We start from the raw sequence: 21,567 nt of genomic DNA, 5'->3' as shown, positions 1-21,567 counted from the left end.
TGACCCGCTCACCCCCTGCTGGTACTTACTGCCCCCCCCTCAGATTTTGGCACCCATAACCCCAACTTTTGGGCTAACCCCAGGAGCCATGAGGTATTTCTGGGCTCAGAAATGCCCTTTTCTATCTTATTCAGGAATTAATAATGACTAGCATGGAGCAACAAGGCAAAAGAGGAATATGTTTTGGTACTGTGAGGACAAACATTCTTAACATAAAGGGCTGCTGAGTGTCCCAGCGGAAAGAGTGCGAGACCTAGAATGAGGAGGGTTCAGATCCTGCCTCCACACTTAGCTCTTCTGGGGGACCTGGGCAAGGCCCTTCATTTGTGCCTGCTTCAATCTCCTCCTTGGCAAATCAAGAGGACTTGTAAAGCAGGCTGAAAACGTTAAGGCATGACAGAATGCTTTCTTTTTATTTATATAAATGCTGGCTCTTATCATCATCATCATTCCTTTGCCTATCATCCACTAGAAAGCTCAGCAGAAGGGCAGAATCTTCTGCTGAAACCTCAGCCCTCTGCCCAGCTTCCCCAAAAGAATAGCATGCTGGAAATTCCGCCATTCTGTTAGTCTCTCTAATTTCAGCAATGGAATCACTAATAAACTTTCACCATGGAAAATGTTTAAAATGTGATTATTAATTATTATGTAATTAAATTTTAATTCATTTCTCTCCCCCTTCCTCAGAATTCTAAAAAAAGCTCCATCAAACTAGAAAGCTATTGTCTGGGCTGATCCCTGACAAAGATTTTATCAGGCTACAAAAGTCCTGGCCAAATGCATAATTCAGGGAGAGCTTCCATTCTAAACTCATTCTAGCAAAAGCTTTGGGCCAGAACGGCCTGGTTCTGATGCTCTGCTTCTCCCCCTTACACTGACAGCCTGGTGTGCAGGCCCAGTGGGGCACAGGGGTGAGCCCGGCTCTCCAGGGCCATTTTGGCGCAGCATGAACTTTGCCAAGTTCCCCAAAGGCTGCCCAGCAAGGGCTCTGTCCCAAGGGGCCATCCCTGCTTGGCCCAGAACCTCATCAGGGCCTGCTTCTCTCCTGAGGGTCTCCCTCCGGGCACCTGACCAAAGGCCTGACTGAACCAGAGCGTGGAAGGGGGGGGGGGGGGAACAAAAGCATTCTCTTCGGTGGCCTCAGAAGTGACAAATGGGCGGTCCCTTTGCTGACATATTTTCTGTCATCACAAATGTGACTGACCGAATTCAAGGCTTGTGAATTTTTTTTTTTTTTATGACACGAATCAGACAGAAAAACAGATTAGCAGATTTTGCTGAATGCATCGCAGCCTCTTTTAACAACATGTAGTCTCCCCTCTCTGCCAAGCAGCTTGGCGGTAAAAGCTGGGCCGGGAAACAGACGCTGACCGGGATTGGGTAGCTGCTCCCGCTCACAGCCAATGACGGGCTGTGCAAAGCGGGGCACCGCCTCCTGCTGCGACCACGTGACCAGAGGGAAAACCCAGAGCTCGCTGTCAGGGGCGCAAAGGTTCCCAATAGTTCCGGAAGGGTCCAAGAGAGGGCGCTGGGCGGTCCAAAGCCACGCCTCTTAGCTCAGCTCCATTCCAGGCAGAACATCGCTAGAAGGGGCAAAGGGGTGTCTGAGGATCAATGGCGGAGGAGTCTCCTCCCAGTTCTGAGGCCTCACCCTGCACTTGATGCATCCTTCTTGGTAGATCCATATCTGATCGTCGGCTCCGACATCCTCCATCACTTGTATCCTGAGAAGCTTCAGGTCCTCCAGGTTTCCATTGGTTGACATGAACAACCCGGTGGCTTTATTGCGAAGCCGGAAGTAGATCCGTTTCTGCGAACAGAGAAAAACACGCACAAAGTTTAGTAAAGCACAATTGGGAATAGAATTCATTAGGATGTAGGAGCCTGACAGAGGCGAAGGGAGAAGTAGAAAGAATTACAATCCTGGCGTGTCTCTGGGAGTCCTGGGCTCTTTCAATGAGGGAAGGGAGATGAAATATTTAAAGAAGTGCCCTGTTAGAGGGCTCAGTGGATTGAGAGCCAGGCCAAGAAGCAGGAGGTCCTGGATTCAAATTTGGCCTCACAGTTCCTGGCTGTGTGACTTTGGGCAAGTCACTTAACCCCTATTGCCCAGCCCTTACTACACTTCTGCCTTGGAACCATCATAGTATTGATACTAAAGCAGAAGGTAAGGGTTTTTGTTTTGTTTGTTTTGTTTTTTAAGTGCCATGGGGCAGAGAGCATGCCTGTTAACAGATGGAGTGCTGGGAACAGCCCATGTTCTAAGGCCAGATGTGTCAGTATTTTTTAGAGTAATATTAAACTCGGTTCCAGGAGAAGAGACTAAATGTGAAGCAGCTCAAGCCAATTTCAAACTTATTAGCTGGGGATAACATTCTGAAATAAAAAGAACACCGAGGAAAAAGAGCTGAAGGAAAGGTAAATCAGAGCCATGAGAATTGCTCAGGGAAAAGATTAGAAAGGGAAAAAATTACCAACCTGAATAAAAGGCCTGAGAGAACCTATCTGGCGGCAGCCACTAAATTCATACCAATTGGGTACTTCTGCAGGTGACAGCAAGATCTGGCGTCCCCTATAATTGCTGAATTCATAAGTGACCCATCTGAAAGAAGAACAAAACAAAACAGGGTAACCTACAATCAGTGCCAATGCCCATATTAAAGGGAACACACATTGCATTCATTGTTAGAATCTTAAAACTTTCTAGAGCAATCATTCCAAATTATAGATAAGACAAAAAACTCATCTCCCTTCCTGGTCTTTTTAAATAGTCTAAAATGCTATCTTGAAAACATTTATACTGTCAGGAAAAAAAAAAAAAAAAACCAGACCAAGACTTCTCTTACAAAAGGGGGAGTAAACAATAAAATTCATGTACTCTTTTATTGGAAAAGCCTGTACAGCCCTAGGAGCTATAGAGAAATATATATACAAAATAGAATCACTCACAAAATCAGAAATTTTTTGTTTAAAGTCACAGTCTCTGCTTCAAATCTGGGAACTTGACAGTGACGCTTGTCCATCAAGGCACACTCCAAAAGGCAAGCATGGACATTAGAAGCTTACTTTTGTCCACTCTACTCTCCAATAACCTACACTGCCCCTTTGACTGTGAAACTATGGGTTGGAAATCCAAACATCATAATCTTAAATTTTTCCTAGTCAGGAAAAGCCAGGATTTGAGGGGAGAGTACACAAGTGGTTAAAACACAGCCACAAAAGTTCTCTTATTTTGTAAAAGCACATGACATGGTATATTACATGTAATGATGCCTAAAGGTAACCCTGTATAATTTCAAATACATTTTTTAAAAATAAAATAATTTCATTATCCTACCCACTGAGAAGTAAGAGTCACCTAAAGGCTAAATGGAAAGTTGGGAGATGGGAAATGGAAAGGTATACAAGAGGTTAAATCACAGCCAAGAAAGTTTCTATATTCTATAAAAATATGTGCATAATATAGTCTAGTAATGATGCTTAAACACCAGCGTATTTTTAAAAAACAAAATAAATTCATTATTCCTTCTTTTGAGAACAAAAAATCAAAGGACTAAGAGGGATTCATTGAGCCTCCTCCAGCAGAATCAAAGTTTCCTTCAGGGCAAACACCTCGCGCCCCACACACATACTTTTTGTCCTTGTTATCTCCAATGACTGCTACAATGCCTGGTCTTTATCCACACTTTGCTTTTCTTCCAACAACTAGCACTACAGAGTTAGGCTTTGACTAAATTTTTGGTAAATGAATGAATAAATGAATGGCTAGCTTTGAATAGTTCTTAGTGTATTGGATCTGAGAGGAACTTGCTAACTTAAGTATTCATTTTTGGTCATGAAAGCAAATCAAAGCAACATTAAAGTTCACAAGCATCAGCAGTATTCTTGATTTTTCTTTGGTAGCTCAGATCCATAATTTCATTAGTATGATAGTGTGGGACACTCGTGATGACTAGTTAAACAATAACATGCACCTGACTTGGTGAGATTTTTTTTTTAACTCTACAAAATTTAGTTCATGAAAGATGAACCTGTGCATTGGCCAACGTGATAGAACAGATATTCATAATACAACACAGAGTGGACAACTTCTTCACAGGACCCTACATTTTTTGGAACTTGAGAAACAGAACATATAATTAGCTTACATGCCACCAATGACCTGGATGGAGCGTATTTGAGTACTAAATCCCAGGAACCGGAGGTTCACTACTTCTTCATTAAGTTCAATTTTTTTCCCTTTGAAGTCTTCTCTTTCAAAAAGAACTATTGTTGGTTCTGAAAATTCCTGTTTTGAAGAGGAGAGAGAATGCTTAGTTAATTCTCCTGTAATTATTAGAACTTATGTGGAGGGTAGCTTGGATACGTATATCTATCTATAGAGAGAGAAAGCCTAGTCAGACATAGAAGTCAAGATCATCCCCTGAGTCCCAGGCCAGCACCAGCTGTCTTTTGTCTTGCCACTGGACTTAGATGAGTCTGGAAGAGTGAGGCTAATGACTGTAACTCTGCCTCACCTAAATTCAATTTGAACCCAAGTCAAGACATCATCCCATGATATTATTGGTCCTCTTTGAAAATGAAGGACAAACCACCACCACTTATTCTTATATGTGTGTATTTTGTCAATCAATGCATACTCCAAAAGACAAAAATAGACCATAAATATACAATAATCGATAAAGATATCAGTTCTTGTCAGATTTAGCCAACCAGTAAATTCCCCTTTCTAAAGAAGCTAAATATTTTCCCTCCAAACTACTTTTTTTAATAACTCTACAGATAAATAAAAAGGTTTCCTGGCAGGGAAAAGAGAGGCAACAGACTTTCTACTGAACAAAAAGGCAGGTAATTGCATAAATAATTCTTTTGAAAATTGTCATCAAAAAATCTAGACATAAAGCAATCTGTAAAACAACATAATAACTCAAATGGAGCCTTTCTGTTTAACTGAGCCATTTTTCAGGATGGACTGAAAAACACTTGGCACAGAATGCTAACTGGGTAAGAGCTGAGGCAGGCTCCCTAATTATTCCATGGTGTACTATAGTCAAAGTCGTCCCTCCATGCAGAAAACAAACTAAAATTATCTTCTAGATGCTTTTCTATGCATATGCCCCCAAAAGTTAAATTTTAAAAGAAAAAACTTCAGAAAGAAAATAAAAAAGATTGTCAAGTACACATCTGCTGGCACTGTTACAGGAGGAAAGAAGTCCCAGGAAAACTTGCGTGCCCAGGGTACCAAAGCCCACAGACCCAAGAGAGACTTGCTTGTTTTCATCTGAATTACAGAGAAGCCCTTATGATCCTACACCAATGTCTCATGAGAAATATATCCGAGGTCATAAATAATACATCAAAAAGCCACTTGAAGCTTGCAATGTTTTCTTCCCCCAGATTAAAGTTTCATGCTATGGGCGTGGAACCTAACTGCCCGAAGTGATGCGGACAGGCCCCAGCATGCAAGAAGAGCCTGTTGTGGCTCCTCACAAGCAGAGAATTTCAGGCGGAGGAGATACTCTGCACCCATCAGGAGCAGTACAGAGCCCAAGGTCGGGCTATGTAGAATAAAACAGCACCAAAGGCCACCGGGCAAGCCTGGGCTTGGAGAGTATCCCGACAGCCTTGGCGGCAGGCACTCTGGAGACGCTGCAGCTAGAAGGGCCTCGCTGAGGAGAGCCCACCTCCCCTAGCCCGCATCAAGCTCTGATCTGACTCCTTAAAAGTCTCAGGTGCCAGGAGGATACCAGCTTCTGATTTTGAAACAATGCAGGCTTCCCGCCAAGACTGTCCCAGCAGAGGCATCTTAGGTGTAGTCAGGAAGGAATCGGAAATCTTGTTGGAGACATGCTTGTAGGCTCCGAGCCACCTCCTGCTGCCCAGAACAGAATCCCAGTCATAGGAACGGAGGGTGCCATAAAGGCAGTGCGGCGCTTTATGTTATCTTCTTCAATTCCCCTACCAACCTGGAGATGGAGGCGCTTAAAGGCATTTTCCCATCTTACAGAGGAGTGGCCACTCTCCTAAGCCTGCCCAATGACTGGAATCTGGGGGTGACGTGCCATCTTAGGGTCAGAAGCCAACACTCTTTCCACCAGAGCACACCACACTGCCCCAGGAGAGGAGTCCGGGGATTGCCAATTTGGAGCTGAGGAGCAGCAGACATCTATCCCAGCCTTTCCATTTTACAGATGAAGAAACCAAGACACAGAGGTGAAACTACATGGCCAGGGTTGCCCAGCTAGGAAGCATCAGAGGCAGGATTTGAATCCAGATCTTTTCATTTCTACTTTCTATCTATAGAGCTTTCCTGAGCTGGTACTGAAGCAGCAGGTTAGACTATTGAAGGATTGTTGGTGTTCACTTGTGTCAGTTATGTCTGACTCCTGCCCCATTTGGTTTTTGGTTGTTGTTGTTTTTTTTGGCAAAGATATCAGAGTGGTTTGTCATTTCCTTCTCCAGCTCATTTTACAAATGAGGAAATTGAGGCCAACAGGGTTAAGCAACTTGGTCAGTCACACAGCTAGGAAGCATCTGATGCAGGATTTGAACTCAGGAAGGAGTCTATCCATTCCTTGCAGACTTTGTGGATGCCATCTCCATATCTTAATAAAAGCCATCACTTACATATCCATCAGTAATCATTTATTAAGCACCTCCTACTGTGCAGGGATCCACAGGAGAGATAAAGATGAAGCAGACCCTGTGTCCAAAAAGTACCGGGCAAGAACTGGCTTCAAATTCAGCCTCATACACTCACCAGCTGTGTGACCCTGGGTGAGACAAGTAACCTCTATTTACCTCTTTCATAATCTGTAAAATGGGAATAACAACAGTGCCCACTTCTCAGAGCCACTGTGAGGCTCAAACTCTGTGCAAAGGGTTAGCACAGGTCCAAATCTCCGCACCCACCCGTGCTGTGTAACCATCAGCTGCCGTGTGGTCATTACGAGAGAGAAATAGGGCCATAAAGTCTATACCTGCATTCATATCCACAGGATTCTCTGTCTTCCTAAAGGCTGCAGGGGTGCACACGCGCTCGCCTGTAAAGTCTTTTCTCTCTCCAATAAGGGCGCATCCACCAGGAAGAGGATCAGTGCAAGGTAAATGGGGGCATGTGATTGGTGGAAAATCTCAGAGTCAGAATGCGGCTAGGAAGAGGGGAAGCCGCCCAGTAGGGGGCGCCCCGGCGGCTCCACTGCGGCCCCGAAGGCGGGACCAAAAAGACGCGCTGCGCCCCGGCAAGCCTTCTCAGGAGTGGATGGCTAAAAACCCAACAGGAGAATGGAGATGCTCCCTTTTCCGGGTGAGGAAGCCGAGTTCACTGTGGCAGGGATCATCCGTCAGTCTGGGAACCAGAGCCTTCTGGTCTGAAAGGAGATGAAGAGAACTTCCCCAAGTTGGCGCCAGGGTGGCTGCTCTGGAGCCGGCAGCAGGAACACCACCGGCCCATCCGGGCTCCTCCAGGTCCAGACTCCAGCCAGGGTTAGAGGTTCCCCAACTTTGTCTCCTCCACCACAGACAGTGTTCCCAGAGTGCCCTTCCTCAGAATGAGAGCCCTGAGGCATAGCCAGGGGAAGATCGCAGGAGCTCACTCCTCTGCACTAATTATCCCTAACCTCATTAATTCATCAAAAGAGGATTTTTGAAAGCAATAAAGGTGGTGGTTCAGTACATCAGTTCATCGGAACATCCATCCCTTGGGCAGAAGAAGCTTCCGGGGAGAGATTCCGCCCTGGCCCCCAGCTCGCGCTCTCTCTAAGTCAAGATTTGATCACCTCTTGGACAGTGTGGCGAAGCCTATGAACGCCTCACATGCATAAAATGAAACACATGGGCTTATAAAAGGAACCAAATTACACTCAAATAGTCACCAAAAGGCTTTTTTAATATAAACTGATGGACCCTAGATGAACCATACAGGAATGCAATGCATTTGGCATGGGTGCTTAGGGGGTTTGGCGGTATTGGAGTGGCAGCTAAATACACAAAGCTGTGAAGCTTTTGAAAGGTATAAACTTAACTAGCTATGAACAGAGCAAGAAACAGAGTGTGGTGCTGGCGGGAGCCCTCTGCCCCAGTGCCAGTCAGCCTCCTTTTCCTTTAATAGCACTGAAAACGCATGCAAAATTTAATGGGTTCTAGTGACTAGCCCAGGCTCCTGATCCCAAGGCCATGAGGGGCTATCCTAGAAAAATATCCCTTCCCTGTGCACAAGGTCCTTTCCCAGCTCTGGTGAAGCCAAACTCCTGCTCATTCCAATTCTGACCCTAAACAACCAAGTGACTAGCCTGAGGAAGGCGCAGTCCCACACTAAGTACAATGGGAAAAGGGCTGGTTTTTCATGACTTCATAGGAAATGTGCCGGACTCTGCAGAAAGAGAACCTCTTGCCGAAACCTAGCTCTCCTGCTCAGCCTGGCCTTGGACAGATCTCTGAAGTTCCAGGTGGCTCTTCCCCATCTATAAAAGGAGGGAGCTGGCCCAGAGGGCTTCTTACATCCCCTCCAGCTTTCAGTCTGGCATCCCAGACCCTACAGCAAACTCCCCTTCTCCCTCCAACATTAAGCTGGGAGCAAAGTTTTATCCATTTGCCCCCATGGACTATCAATTTGTGGGTGCTATTCATCTAAGACATATCAAATTGGTAATACGAGCTCTACAATATATGCTATAAATTGACATTTGTGTTGGTTTACTTACAACATCTATAAAGCGAAGAGACTTAAAATTCGTTTCTGGAGGACATCCCATTGCAGACAGAGAAGGATAGTGTCCTTCTTCTAATACATACTGGTTACCGGAGAAATTTTCCCCATCATAAGCAACCCAGCTGTGGAAGATTTAAAAAAAGACAAAACAAAACATAAGAGCTGAAGATTCCAAATATTTTTTTTTAAAAAGACAGACTGCTACAAACTTAGGTTTGTTTTTCTAAAAGACAGACAGGACCACCTGAAAGCCAGAAAATTATAAATTAATAATGCAGAGAAAGTAAGACGTTAGACTTAAAACCTTGAAGATTTTTTTTTTTTTTGGTATAGGGGTGAGTGGGCCAAAAATGTTTTTCCTTTCATTTTGGCTTTGTTTATGCCAAACAAGGATGGTAAAAGAAAAACCTAAAATCATGCTCTAGTTAATTTTGCCTTGAGAAGAAAAGTCTCATGGGAGATTCAACTATATGGACACATGTCCCATGGAAGAAAGAATAAAGATTTGCTCTATTTGATCATGGAGACTGGCATGTATAACCAATTGGAAGGAAATTACATATTGGGAAATTGAAAAATTTCCTAATAATTAGAGTTGCCTGAAGAAAAAAGAATAAAGGTAATAAGTTTCCCATTACTGGAGGATTTAAATTTAAAAATTGATGACAAGTTGTTGGAGATGCTATAGGTGAGAGTTGTGATTTGACCAGGGATTAGACTAGTCAAAATTCTAAGAGTCAAGGTCCAAAACAACCCATCTCATCCATGAAGCCTTTCCTGACTATCTCTCCCCTCTATTCTCATTACCTCCCAGACTCTTAACTATACTTGGAGCCTCTACCATTCAATTCAGCATTTAAATACCACCTGTATTCTTCATCATTATATCAAATTAATCTTATCTCCCCAATTTGTTCATAAACTTCCTGAGAGCTAGAAACACATCTGATATTTTCTTCTGGGTACCTAGCCCCTACCTCAGGAATGTAAGCATGGCAGGTACTCTGTAAATGACTGTTAGTGCACTGATTATTGAGTCAGTAACAGAATTAGGTTTTTCCTTTTGCTTACCTGCCCCCCAAAACTCTGCAAGACTTTGCAGAAAAGGAATCTTCAATTTGATTTGTAGTTTCTTCAAGAACTTTACTGCTACCACAGAATTCTGGTTCTGAGAATAAGTGAACCTTTGAAAAAGGGAGCATAAAGGCCACAAATTATTTTCCAAAACACATTATGCCTTCAAAATGCTGACTCAAGTATATCCTCTAACTGCTAGTTACAGAAAAGTAAGTTTTAAAATTTCAAAACTCTTCGGTTTTTATGACTTCCTTAACAGATCATTTGTAAACCTGATTTCTACAGCATCCATGATTTTTAAATATAATTCTATGACATCAAAGACAATACAACAGCTGAAAAATCCACTTTGAGAACATTTGTTGTAACAAGCCATAAAATATTTTAAAGATTTCACCTGCTCTAAACTTAATAATCAGCTACATTTTGGAAACAAGCATTTCCCCTCCCAACCAATGGAAAAACACTTGCTGACCTATCAAAATATTGTATACGAATTAGGGGTGAAGACCAATGTGGTATATGCGCTTGTATAATTAAGGCAGTCTGAGTATGCCCATTAAAAGGCATAAGTGTTGCCCATAAAACTCAGTTGATGTTGAAAGTCAGCATTTAAAAGACTGGACAAAAGTCAAGCTAGTATCTTTAAGAGAAATTACAGAATCATTCCTGAACTTGTGCACCTGCACAGATGTGTGGGGTAGCTATGATGTGGTAGCAAGAGCACTTGTACTAGGATCAAAAATGTGATCTTGTATACATCACTGACCCCTGCTAAAGCTAGGATTCTTTTCTTATTTCATAAGTCGTTAGCTTTTTGCCAAAACCCATCCCTCTTCTCATCTCTGCTAGGGCTAAGGGTACCATGCTTCTTTTCTTAGAGAAACATTTGGATACTAGTAATCAAGCCTTTTAAAAATTATAATTTAAAAATAAATATATTTAAAATACTTTTTTTCAATCCCTTTAAATATGTTGGAAATAATAGAACAAAGGGGGTACAAACCAGTTTTATAATCAGGAAGGATGCAGTTTAAATCCTACCTCCAAAACACACGGGCTGTGTAACCCTGGGCAACTCACTTAAATTCTCAGAGCTGGACAACTCTCTGAGGCTAAGTTGCATAGACCCACACCAATCAGGGGAGTTTTCCTCCCTAGGAATTTCATGATACCACTGAAATAACAAGTCCTGTTCCTATTCTTATTTAAAAAAAAAAAAAAGACTAACAAAAATATCACCGGTATTCTCTGGCAGCTTTTTGGGTGGTTGTTTCTCTCATTAGACTGTGAGCTCCTTGAGGAGTTTTTTTTTTTTTTTTTGTATCTATAACACAGTGCCTGGCCCCCAGCAGGTGCTTAAGAAATGCTGGGCCACTTATTGACTGTTGCTTTGCTTTTTAAAAAAAGAGAAATATAAAAAGAAAATTTCTATTTTTTGAAAAAAGAGAAATGATTAGTAAAATTTTCCAACATCACTAATGATAGGTACTCCTCAGTGCTATAGTGGTCAAAGGACAAAAACAGGCACTTTATGGACGAAATTAAAACTGTTAGTAATCTCATGAAGAGCTACTTAAATTCACTAACAGAAAAATGCAAATTAAGATGGCCTTAAGATGATAATCTTATATACGCCAGAATCCGTTTTCACCAAAAAAGCCTCCCAAAATGAAAAAATTTATTCTAGCAGGGCTGTGGCAAAACAGGCACTCCAAATACATTGCTGGTAGGGCTGCAGAACAGTAAAAATTTTTGAGGAACAGTACGGCGCTATGTAATGCGTCACAAAACTTATGATACCTTTTGGCCCAATTCTAACGTTAGAACTTGGGACTAAAAATAAAAAAAACCTACCTATACAAATATATTTATAATAGCAAAGCACTGGAAATAACCTATATGGCTCAAAATCAGAGACTGGCTGATTCATATTTGGCACACTAATGTAATGGATTATTATGGTGCCAGAAAAATGATGAAGAGGAAACATAGAAGAAATATGGAAAGATCTATATAAAAATACTACAAAGCAAAATCTGCACCAGAATGTATATAGCCATTGATTACAACTACATAATTTGTTTTTTAAAAGAAAGAAAATAAAACCAAAGTTGGCAGAATTTCAGATAGACCTCAGTGGAAAAACAGAACCAATGCATTTTTTTTCCTTCTTTGTTAATTCATTTCATTCTACCATGGTCAATGCTAAGGATTCAATGGAAGAATTCACTCTGTTGTTGTATCTTTGTTGTTCTGTTGATTATTATTAAATTTATAATAAAGCATTTTTCAAAGAGTTACTTACTTTATTTCTTTCCTTTGGGCTAGTAAAGGTATCCTAAAAAGTTCAAAAGAAAAGAAAATGAGCAGCAGATACTTTGGGGTTTTTTTTTAAGTATGTATGTGGGGAGGCATGAAAACATTTTTTGTTGTAATCTATACGTACATTTTACTTAAATCAGTACCCACTACTAAAATCTGGAACCTTATGAAATATTTCTAAACAAAAGTGTGACCTCTTACCAAACATATAGGTTGAACTGAAGAGATCTTACAATTCTTGCCTCCCCAGTCTTCAAAGCTAGTATATAATCCTTTATCAAGTATATATTGCTCTCCTGTGAAATCTGGATTTTCATAGGCCACCCATCTGAAAAGGAACAAAACCAGGGCTTCTTAATGCTTGTGAAATTTTGATATAGGTTATTGCTTTTAGATATTTCAGCTTAACATACAGAAAGGAAAAAAAAAGAATTCTTCCTAGAGCTGCTCCCAAAATGCAACATGCTGCCTCACGAAATAGGGGATGCCGTCAAGAAAATTCCTGTTCAGGCATAGATTAACTCCCAAATCCCTCCAACTCTGACATTCTACAAGTATGTATACATTTCACAAACTTTCACTTATTTTAATTTAATGGAAGAAACATGTATTAAACACCTACTGCATACAAAGTGAAAGACAGCATGTCAGAGGGCTGACAGCTGGCTGTGGAGCCAAGAAGCCCTCTCTCAGACACCTTCTAATTCCCAGTGTGGCCACAACCACTCCCTTCATTTCTCAGTGCCCCTGAGCAATTCTCAAGCCCATAAATTAGGGAGGATTTGCCTGAGTATCAGGGAAGGAAGTTTCCATCAATATAAAACATCAGGTCCAGGCAGACAAGAAGGGCAAAGACAAAGATGAGGCTGAGTCCCCAAAAGCCCAAGCACTGGAGATAAAAGGTGATAGACAAGAAGTAGTTCCCAACATTTGGGGAGGAAAAGTACACAAACAGTTAAGATTAAAAAAGGGGAGGGACAGGAGGGAAGAGAGCAAAGTATCAAAGAAAAGTGCCAGGCAAAGTTACATGAAAAAATGGAAATGGAGAGAAAATGATGATGACAATCATAATAACAAATAGCAAACATTACTGTGTGCCAGGCACTATGCTAAGCACTTTACAACTATCTCATTTGACCCTTACAACAACCCTATAAGGTAGCTACTATTATTATCTGCATTTTACAGCTGAGGAAACTGAGACAATTATTATCTCATTTGACTCTTAAAACAACCCTACAAGGTAGCTACTATTATTATCTGCATTTTACAAATGAAGAAACTGAGACAAAAAAAAGTTAAGTGATTTGCCCAGGGTCACATGGCTAGTATATTTCTGATACTAGATTTGAACTTAGGTCTTTTCACTGAGAAAAGCTGTGGAAGCTAGAGAGCTAAGCATACTGGGGCAATGGCATCTGAGATGAGCCTCTTAGAGGGACGTACATCAACAGAAATGAAGTGAAAAAAATATATCCCAGACTGGGGGACAGCCTGAGAAAAAGCACAGAAATAGGAGATGCCAAGGCAGGTACAAGAGGCAGAGAAGTTTTGGTTCAAATATAAAAATGTGTGAATGGGAATAGGAAGAGAAAAGGCTGCAGGAGCTGCTGAAACAAGACAGTGGAGGGACTGGAATACTGGGATTCTGAATTTATTCTTTATTTAGGAGGCATGGGAAACTATGGAAAGGGCTGACATTACAATGTGCATTGAAATGGGGGCAGTTAGAAAATATCAATTAGAAATTACAATAGTTTGAGTAAGAAGAGAAGATAACCTAGGAGAGCTGAAAGGGGTGGGGGGGGGGGGGGAGGAAGAAACAGAAGTGAGATGGAAAAAGACATTGCTATCTGCAGAAAACTGATCATCAAAGCCAGGAAAGGGAATCAGATCACCAGGGAAAATGAGAGAGATAAAAGAAGGCTTAGAGCAGAATATTGAAAGACCTCCATGGTTCCCAGATAAAGAGACAAAAAAGGAAAAAGTTTTCTAATTCTATTCTAATCTCTCTTTCTGTTGCACAGCCACTTCTACAGGTTACAAATTCAAATGATAACAAAAATCCCTTTTCACAAATCCTTTATGCTCTTCACAGCAGAATCTCAGGTGGTAAACTAAATAAAGATCCTTAGATATTCATTTATGTTTATCTTTAACCATATGAATCTTAAAGAACTTGGGCTTCTAAAAAGAACCTTCTAAGTTGCTTCCTCTAAGGGATCAAGCAAGAATTCCGGTTTCTGACTTCAACACCAAAATATTTCTACTGTATGATGGCAGAGGGCTGAACTTCTTTCGTAATAAACCACAATGACAAATATTTATTCCACAGTTCAAAATGATTGGCTAAGGAAGTGTTGAACCACAATCCACATCAACTGTTACAATGCATAGCATTACTTGTCTCAATTAAAAGATACAAATATATTTTTTCATTTAAATTGTATTTCAAGACATTACTTTTAATCTTTCAAATTCCTCTCAGTGACACAATTGATAAAATTAACTACAGAGTTAAACAACAAAAACCAAACATCAGGGAGCAACCAGGAGAGGTCTTGGATGCAAATCTGACCTCAAACACAGGTGACTCTGGGCAAGTCACTTAATCCCCTTTGCCCAGCCCTAACCACTTTTCCGCCTTGGAACAAATACACTGTATTGAATCTAAGATGTAAGATAAGGGTTCAAAACATTGTATGGTATCAACTCATGATAAAACAACTTAACCACACTAACTAAACAAGCTCATTGGTGCCAATGCAATTTAATAACATCCAATTCAAAACAACATTTATTAAGCTCCTACTCTATCCAAGATTCTCATTTCTGGTGAGTGAGAAAAGTATTCTTCCATTCAGCAAATGTTTACTAAATATCTAATGCCTAAAAAGCTCTCCCAGGTGAGCAAGTGAAGAAGTATCTCATTTTGAAGATTAAGGGTATTCTACTATGCTAAATGAGATCTTAAACCACACAGCCTGGAGTTGGGAGGTGCTTTAAACTTTTTAGAATCTTTTCACAGTATTTATTCATCACTCATCTTTGCAAACAGCAAAGAAGGTGGTTGGTACAAGTGCAGTTATTCCCATTTTCCAGATGGGAAAAAAAATTAAGATATGCAGAGATTCAAGTAAGTGGTTTTCAGTTTAAGACAAGCAGAGGTTCAAATAAGTGGTTTTCAGTCTCAGACATGCAAGGGATTCAAGTAAGTGGTTTTCAGTCTCAGAAATGTCCTCAGACACGCTACTTAGGGATGGCATAGGCCCCACCCAGACTAACTGTGGAAAGTCCCATCACTAGGTCGGCTATTTGATGATGAATTCTTCAGCCATGGCAACCCATGAAACAAGGTAAAAATACGAGCTCCATGGGTGGGTTGCCATCTGAACTGTTCAAAGGAACTGGTACCCACATCAATGAAACCACTGATCTCTCAAAGTATGGAAGTAAGTCACCAGAAAGAGGAATAGAGTTCAAAAGCCCATTTGAAAAAATGCTGCCTTTTAGAAATGAGATTTGACCCTAAATTATAAAATATTTGAGCTGGAAAAGTCTATCACTCAAGCACCAAATTCAACTTTCTAACTTTATAGATAAAGGAATTCACCTCAAGAGCAGATCACAAGGCCACACAACTAAGTCACAAATTACCATTAATATTCTGTCACCTGTTGCCTTATATAAGGGGGCTCTTTCCTCCATACTGAGCTGCCTTGCCTAACAGGCATGATCTATACAAAGCAGGTGATTTTTCACTTAAGTTTATCTGGATTTTTGTTTGGGGGTTTTAGTTTTATATGATTTTTTTTTTATCCTGGGACTCCATTCTAGGAGCATAGGGCCACAACCAGTAGGCAATGGGTCGCTCAGGGTCACCCAGCTGGGAAGTGTCTGAGCCCGGATTTGAACCTAGGACCTTTCCTCTCTAAGCCTGGCTCTCAATCCACTGAGCTAGCCCAGCTGCCCCTACTTTAGGTTGCAGTTTCTTTAGCAGATGTAGTTTTTACAGGGTGGGGTTGCTAGCCCCACGCCCAACCCTCCTCCTTTTTCATCCGGGCTAGGGACCATCCTTGGCCCAGGAGTGGTAAGGGTGGGCGATAGGGGTCAAGTGACTTGCCCAAGGTCACACAGCTGGAAGTGTCCGAGGCCGGACTTGAACCTAGAGACCTCCAGTCTCTAGGCCTGGCTCTCAATCCACTGAGCCACCCAGCTGCCCCTTTATATGATTATTCCACAAAAATGAACAATATAGAAATGAGTTTTGCATGATAATACATGTTTAAGCCAGATCGAACTGCTTGCCAGGTCCAGGAGGGAGGAAGAAAGGGAAGGAGGGAGATAATTTGGATCAGATAACTTGTGTGGAAATTTGTTATTACATGTAACTGGCAAAACAAAATATCTTTATTAAAATAAAACAACTTATCTGGAAAAAATAAAATAAAAAGCATGATCTAAATAGATTTTGTCCACTATAAAATGTGATCTGCTTACATTCACATAATATTCCCATTAAGTCAGTACTAAGAAATTCTACAAATCTAAAACCTACAATTATAATGAAGTTAGATTAAGATTTGGTAACTATCTAAAACAAAATAGAGACTTAAATATTATAAGTATTCATAAAAAGCAGAGCACATGAGGAAGAAAAGAAAACCACAAAACTCAGATTCTTTATTTAGATTTAGAGTCGGAAACCAACTTGAAGGACATATTGAAAGGCAATGGAATACAGTAGAAAGATAGTTAGATTTGAAGTTCAGAGGACCTGGATTCAATTTCTGCTCTTTTTTTTGAGTTGCTGTTCCTGTGACTTTGGGTAAATTGTTTAAGCTCTCTGGGCTTCAGTTTTTTCAGCTGTAAAAGGAGAAGTGCTCGACTTGATGGCTTTAAAACTATAATCCAATGATATTAATGTCTGATCCCATTATTTTACATCTAAGAAAACCAGGGTCTGGAGATGCCTCAATTAAAAGATTTTCAAAAGTTTCAGCAAGACTATGTTTGAATTTCAGTTCTCTGATTCCAAAAGTAATACTCTTTCCATTGACCCATCCATCACCTACCAGTCATCTGACCTTAGAAACTGACATAGGAAATAGCTGAATCCATTTCCCAAAATGTCCATTTTCCAAAAGCAGCATTCTTGTAAGCAAAATGCTACTGCCTTCTCCTTTAAGGCTACCTTCCACCTATAGAGTTATGCTTCTTGTATGTACATATGCTCTCCTCCATTCCAATGCAGGTTCTTTGAAAGCAGAGGTTGTTTTTGCATTTTCTTTACATCACAACCTCCCCCAGCACTTGGCACTTGGTAAAGAACGAATCCATGACAGACTTAAAATCCTACTGCCTAAATGAAAGAGCCCCGGGATAAAGACTCTAAAAGCCTTCTGTGTCACTAACTAACTATTGAACTTGTAACAATCTACTTTTCTAAGTCTGTTTCCTTATTTATAAAATGATTAGAAGGAAAAAAACAGGCAATTTATTAAGGACCTACGTTGGGCTAGTGTTACAAATCTCATTTGATCTTCACAATAATCCATATTTTGAATAAAAGGAAACTGAGGCAGAAAGCAGTTAATCCAGTTAAACCAGTTGCCCCAGTAGACCCAGGGTCACACAGTTAAGCATCTGCAGTCACATTTGAACTCAGATCTTTCAGACACCTCCTTTAACACTAACCACTTGGGCCACCTAGCTGCCTCCAATGAGTTGGAAATATATGAGTTCTAAAGTTCTTTCCAGCTCTAGAAAGGTCTGGCTTAAGGAAAGGTGAGATTCCTTAAAACACACTGCATGTGTTCATCACATCAATTTATGGTGGATCCATGGTGAACGAGCTTCAGGTAGGGAATAGAAGTATTGATTTTCTGTGGACAAAAAGGCTCCAGAGAGTCTCCTAGTCCCTCTCCACTCCTCCCCACTCCAAAAAACCCCCAACATGATATTAGTGCTAATTATTTTCATAGCAAAAAGTTCCACTGCAAGGCACAGATCAACCTCAAGTGACAATTTGCTTCACAAAAAATCTGATTTGGACACCTTTTCCTGTACCAGCACAGTGTAAAAAGTGAGGTTCGTGCTGATGTAATTTCTAGCCACTTCTCCAAACCACACTATCTACAGACTAGAACTACTGGCACAAGTCAAGTTGAATCTCTAATAATGGGTTCTTTTTCCAACATCCTGAGTAGACATTATTGACTTTTGGCAAGGGAGTCTCTAATGGATTTGGGATCTCATCCCATCACAATCTGGTCTGACTTTAAGTTCTCTATTGGGGGATCCCCCAACATTCTAGGGGCCTTCCTCATACTTTCCTTTCACTGTATGGATGCCGGCAGAGCATGTTCTACTTCAATCTTATATTTTCATAGAATTGAAGTGACTTCTTTGGCTCTCAATAAAATGAAATCTTTCACTTGTAGCTATATGATGTGCCCCAGAACTATCTTCGTTTATAACACTTGAGTGAATTGTTTTGGGGGGAATAAGTGAATTACTTATTAGCATTTGAAAGAAATATCTAACATCAAAATAAACTAATCTGGATTCTGGAGAGAACAAAACTAGGTCCACTAGGAAATTACAGGTGGTGATACTATCATCTCCCGCATAGAATAAATCGTCAAATGAAGGCAGCCTCATTTTCCCATAATCAGTCTCTAAGACGTACCAGATATATGATGTGATATAGAACATGCAGCGATAGATACTAAACTCCAATTATGCCAAATCTAGACCTAAAATTTTTTTGCAAAGAAATTCCTTGCTGCTTCTCATTTGAGCGGAACACTGTGTATTTTTGAACCTGCACCTGAAGACTCCTTGTTTACAGCATTAAAGAAAGAAAAAGGCACAAGCTCCAAGAAGATAGCATAATTGCTCTGTAAAATATGTAGCTAACTAAAATGAAGGTATGATTGCGGTAATACATGTTAATTTACTGTAAATGAACCAAGAAAAATGAAAGTAGCATCGCTTTCATGTCACCAGCCTCTACACTCTTATAAAATGCTTAATTTTGCTGGGAGAAAAAATTCAAAGTAAGAAAAGTTTTCACTCAGAGTAGAATTAATGTTTCAAATTACTTGGAAATGTAATTTAGCATAGCACTTGAAATCTAATTAGAAGTATAAGAAGGATATCTTCTCATTGACATGAATTTGTTTTGATTAAAATTAATATCACTTTTCTATAAATTCACAGGTCAGATTCAAAAGCATCTTACTTAAAAATTACATTCTGTTCTAGAGCTAATAAATTTGAATCACCCAAGATGGTAAATGATTAGTAATAGTATATGAGTCTTCCCAGGAGTTATTCCAACAAAACAAGAATTACAGAAAAGGCTACCTGGTATAACGGAGACCCACTTTTTTTTTTTTTTTTTTTTTTTTTTTTTTTTTTAGCCCTTACCTTCTTTCTTACTGTCGGTTCTAAGTCAGAAGAATGGCAAGGGATAGGCAAACAAATTTAAGTGACTTGCCCAGAGTTACACAGCTAGGAAGCTTTTGAAGGCAGATCTGAACCCAGGTCTTCCCAACTCCAAGACTGAGCTCTACCTGCTGTGCTACCCAGTTGCCCCTAGATATCCACTTCTTAAAAAACACCCATGATTTGTGATTTTCCTCAATGTGGGCATTTGCTGTTGAGATCATTAGTAAGAAATAAAGACCCAAACTAAAAAACAATTTCAATAACCAAAATAGTACAAGAAAAATCCAAGGAGATTGGTTCTAATGCCCTTTTTGAAAAATGAAAAAAAAATTGGGGGACAGCTAAGTAGCTCAATGGATAGAGCCAGGCCTGTAGATAGGAGGACCTGAATTCGAATCTGACCTCAGATACTTTCAAGCTGTGTGACCCTGGGCAAGTCACTTAAACCCAATTGCCTAGCCCTTACCACTCTTTTGCCTTGGAACCAGTATATAGTATCAATTCTAAGACAGAAGGTAAGGGTTTTTTTTTTTTAAATCTACTAGGACTATTGAGTCAGATGGATGGGGATCAAGGTATACTATCTTTCATATCACCGTTGTTTTATCTGGGAGTTTTGGTTTTTGTGTGAGGGTGCTCTTACAACAATGACCAATATGCAAGTGTGTTTTGCATGTACAGCAAGATCAAATTGTTCACCATTTCCAAGTAGAGGGGTGGGAAGGAAATGGTTTGGATCCTATAATTTTGAAAAACATATGTTCAAAATTATTATTACACATAATTAGGAAAATAAAAAAATCTACTAGGAAAGAGTCTCCAACATACAAATAGGTTATACTCTAAAAGTTGTATGTGAGTTCTTTTACTTATTTATTGAATACACACACTGGTGTAATGTACAACACTAGGATCTGAGCAGAGGATATTCTGGTATAGGAACTGACACTGTGATTTCATTGACATAATGAACTTCCAAGAGAGGAAATTCACTTTACCAATGTAGAAGACCTTAAGTTGGAATAAGATGGCATCACCCAATCTGAGAGTTGAAAGAGACCTTGCCATAACCTGATAAAGAACACTTTTGCTAACCTATGTGGCTATTCAGATCTAAGGTTTCAAAATCTCCAGGTAGGGAGAACCACCTGACATCACGAGCTAGTCCAGTCCACTTTTGAGAAACCTCTAATTGTCTGGAAATGTTTTCTTCTATCGAGCCTCAATTTACCTCTGTTGAACTTCTACCCTTTGCTCAAATTCTTTTTTTTTTTTTTAATTTTTTTTTTAACCCTTGTACTTCAGTGTATTGTCTCATAGGTGGAAGAGTGGTAAGGGTGGGCAATGGGGGTCAAGTGACTTGCCCAGAGTCACACAGCTGGGAAGTGGCTGAGGCCGAGTTTGAACCTAGGACCTCCCGTCTCTAGGCCTGACTCTCACTCCACTGAGCTACCCAGCTGCCCCCCCTTTGCTCAAATTCTATCTGCTTCCACATCAGATCCTTGAAGATGGCTATGACATCCTAGTCTTCTCTTCCCCAGGCTAAACAACCCCCACTTCCTTTAACCAATTCTCCTCTGGCATGACCAAGAAGCCTTTCGCTAAGTGGGTCACCTCTCTCTGGACAATCTCCAAATACCCAAATCCTGCTTTTATAACAGTGCCCAGGACAGAGCCCTTGAGGTACTGAGAACCTATCTGGTCCTCTTAATGAAGCCAAAGATCCCGTGACCTTCTTTGACCATAGATCTCACTACTGACTCATGGGGCACTTGCAGAAAAGTAAGGGGAAATCATGATGCAAAGCTGATCCTTCTCATGTGAAATGTTCCATGATAACTGTAGGAGTTATCTGTAGGCATAAAACAGTGCTGAGTGGAGGTATGGGGTATATAATATATTAGAATATATATTCAATATATAAATGTATATATTGAGATTAGATCCACCTCAGGGGGATATATTAGATGTGTGTGTGTATGTACATATATATATATATA

The 21,567-nt window shown here is 40.4% G+C and overlaps 1 protein-coding gene across 1 annotated transcript in view; it reads right to left on the bottom strand.

Annotated features, from left to right (window-relative positions):
* Nucleotides 1–21,567, bottom strand: part of CRYBG1 (crystallin beta-gamma domain containing 1) — a 66,772-nt gene that overhangs the window by 6,522 nt on the left and 38,683 nt on the right. The window contains exons 12-18 of the mRNA XM_044676644.1: nt 12,314–12,440; nt 12,096–12,128; nt 9,782–9,894; nt 8,703–8,832; nt 4,149–4,288; nt 2,479–2,602; nt 1,652–1,810 (exon numbers count right to left, since the gene is read on the bottom strand). Of these exons, the coding sequence (XP_044532579.1) occupies nt 1,652–1,810; nt 2,479–2,602; nt 4,149–4,288; nt 8,703–8,832; nt 9,782–9,894; nt 12,096–12,128; nt 12,314–12,440 (826 nt within the window). The remainder of the gene's footprint in view (nt 1–1,651; nt 1,811–2,478; nt 2,603–4,148; nt 4,289–8,702; nt 8,833–9,781; nt 9,895–12,095; nt 12,129–12,313; nt 12,441–21,567) is intronic.

This window comes from Gracilinanus agilis, chromosome 4, assembly GCF_016433145.1.
Source record: "Gracilinanus agilis isolate LMUSP501 chromosome 4, AgileGrace, whole genome shotgun sequence".
In the NCBI taxonomy this organism is placed as follows: Eukaryota; Metazoa; Chordata; class Mammalia; order Didelphimorphia; family Didelphidae; genus Gracilinanus; species Gracilinanus agilis.
This window is presented reverse-complemented; position numbering and strand designations above follow the sequence as displayed.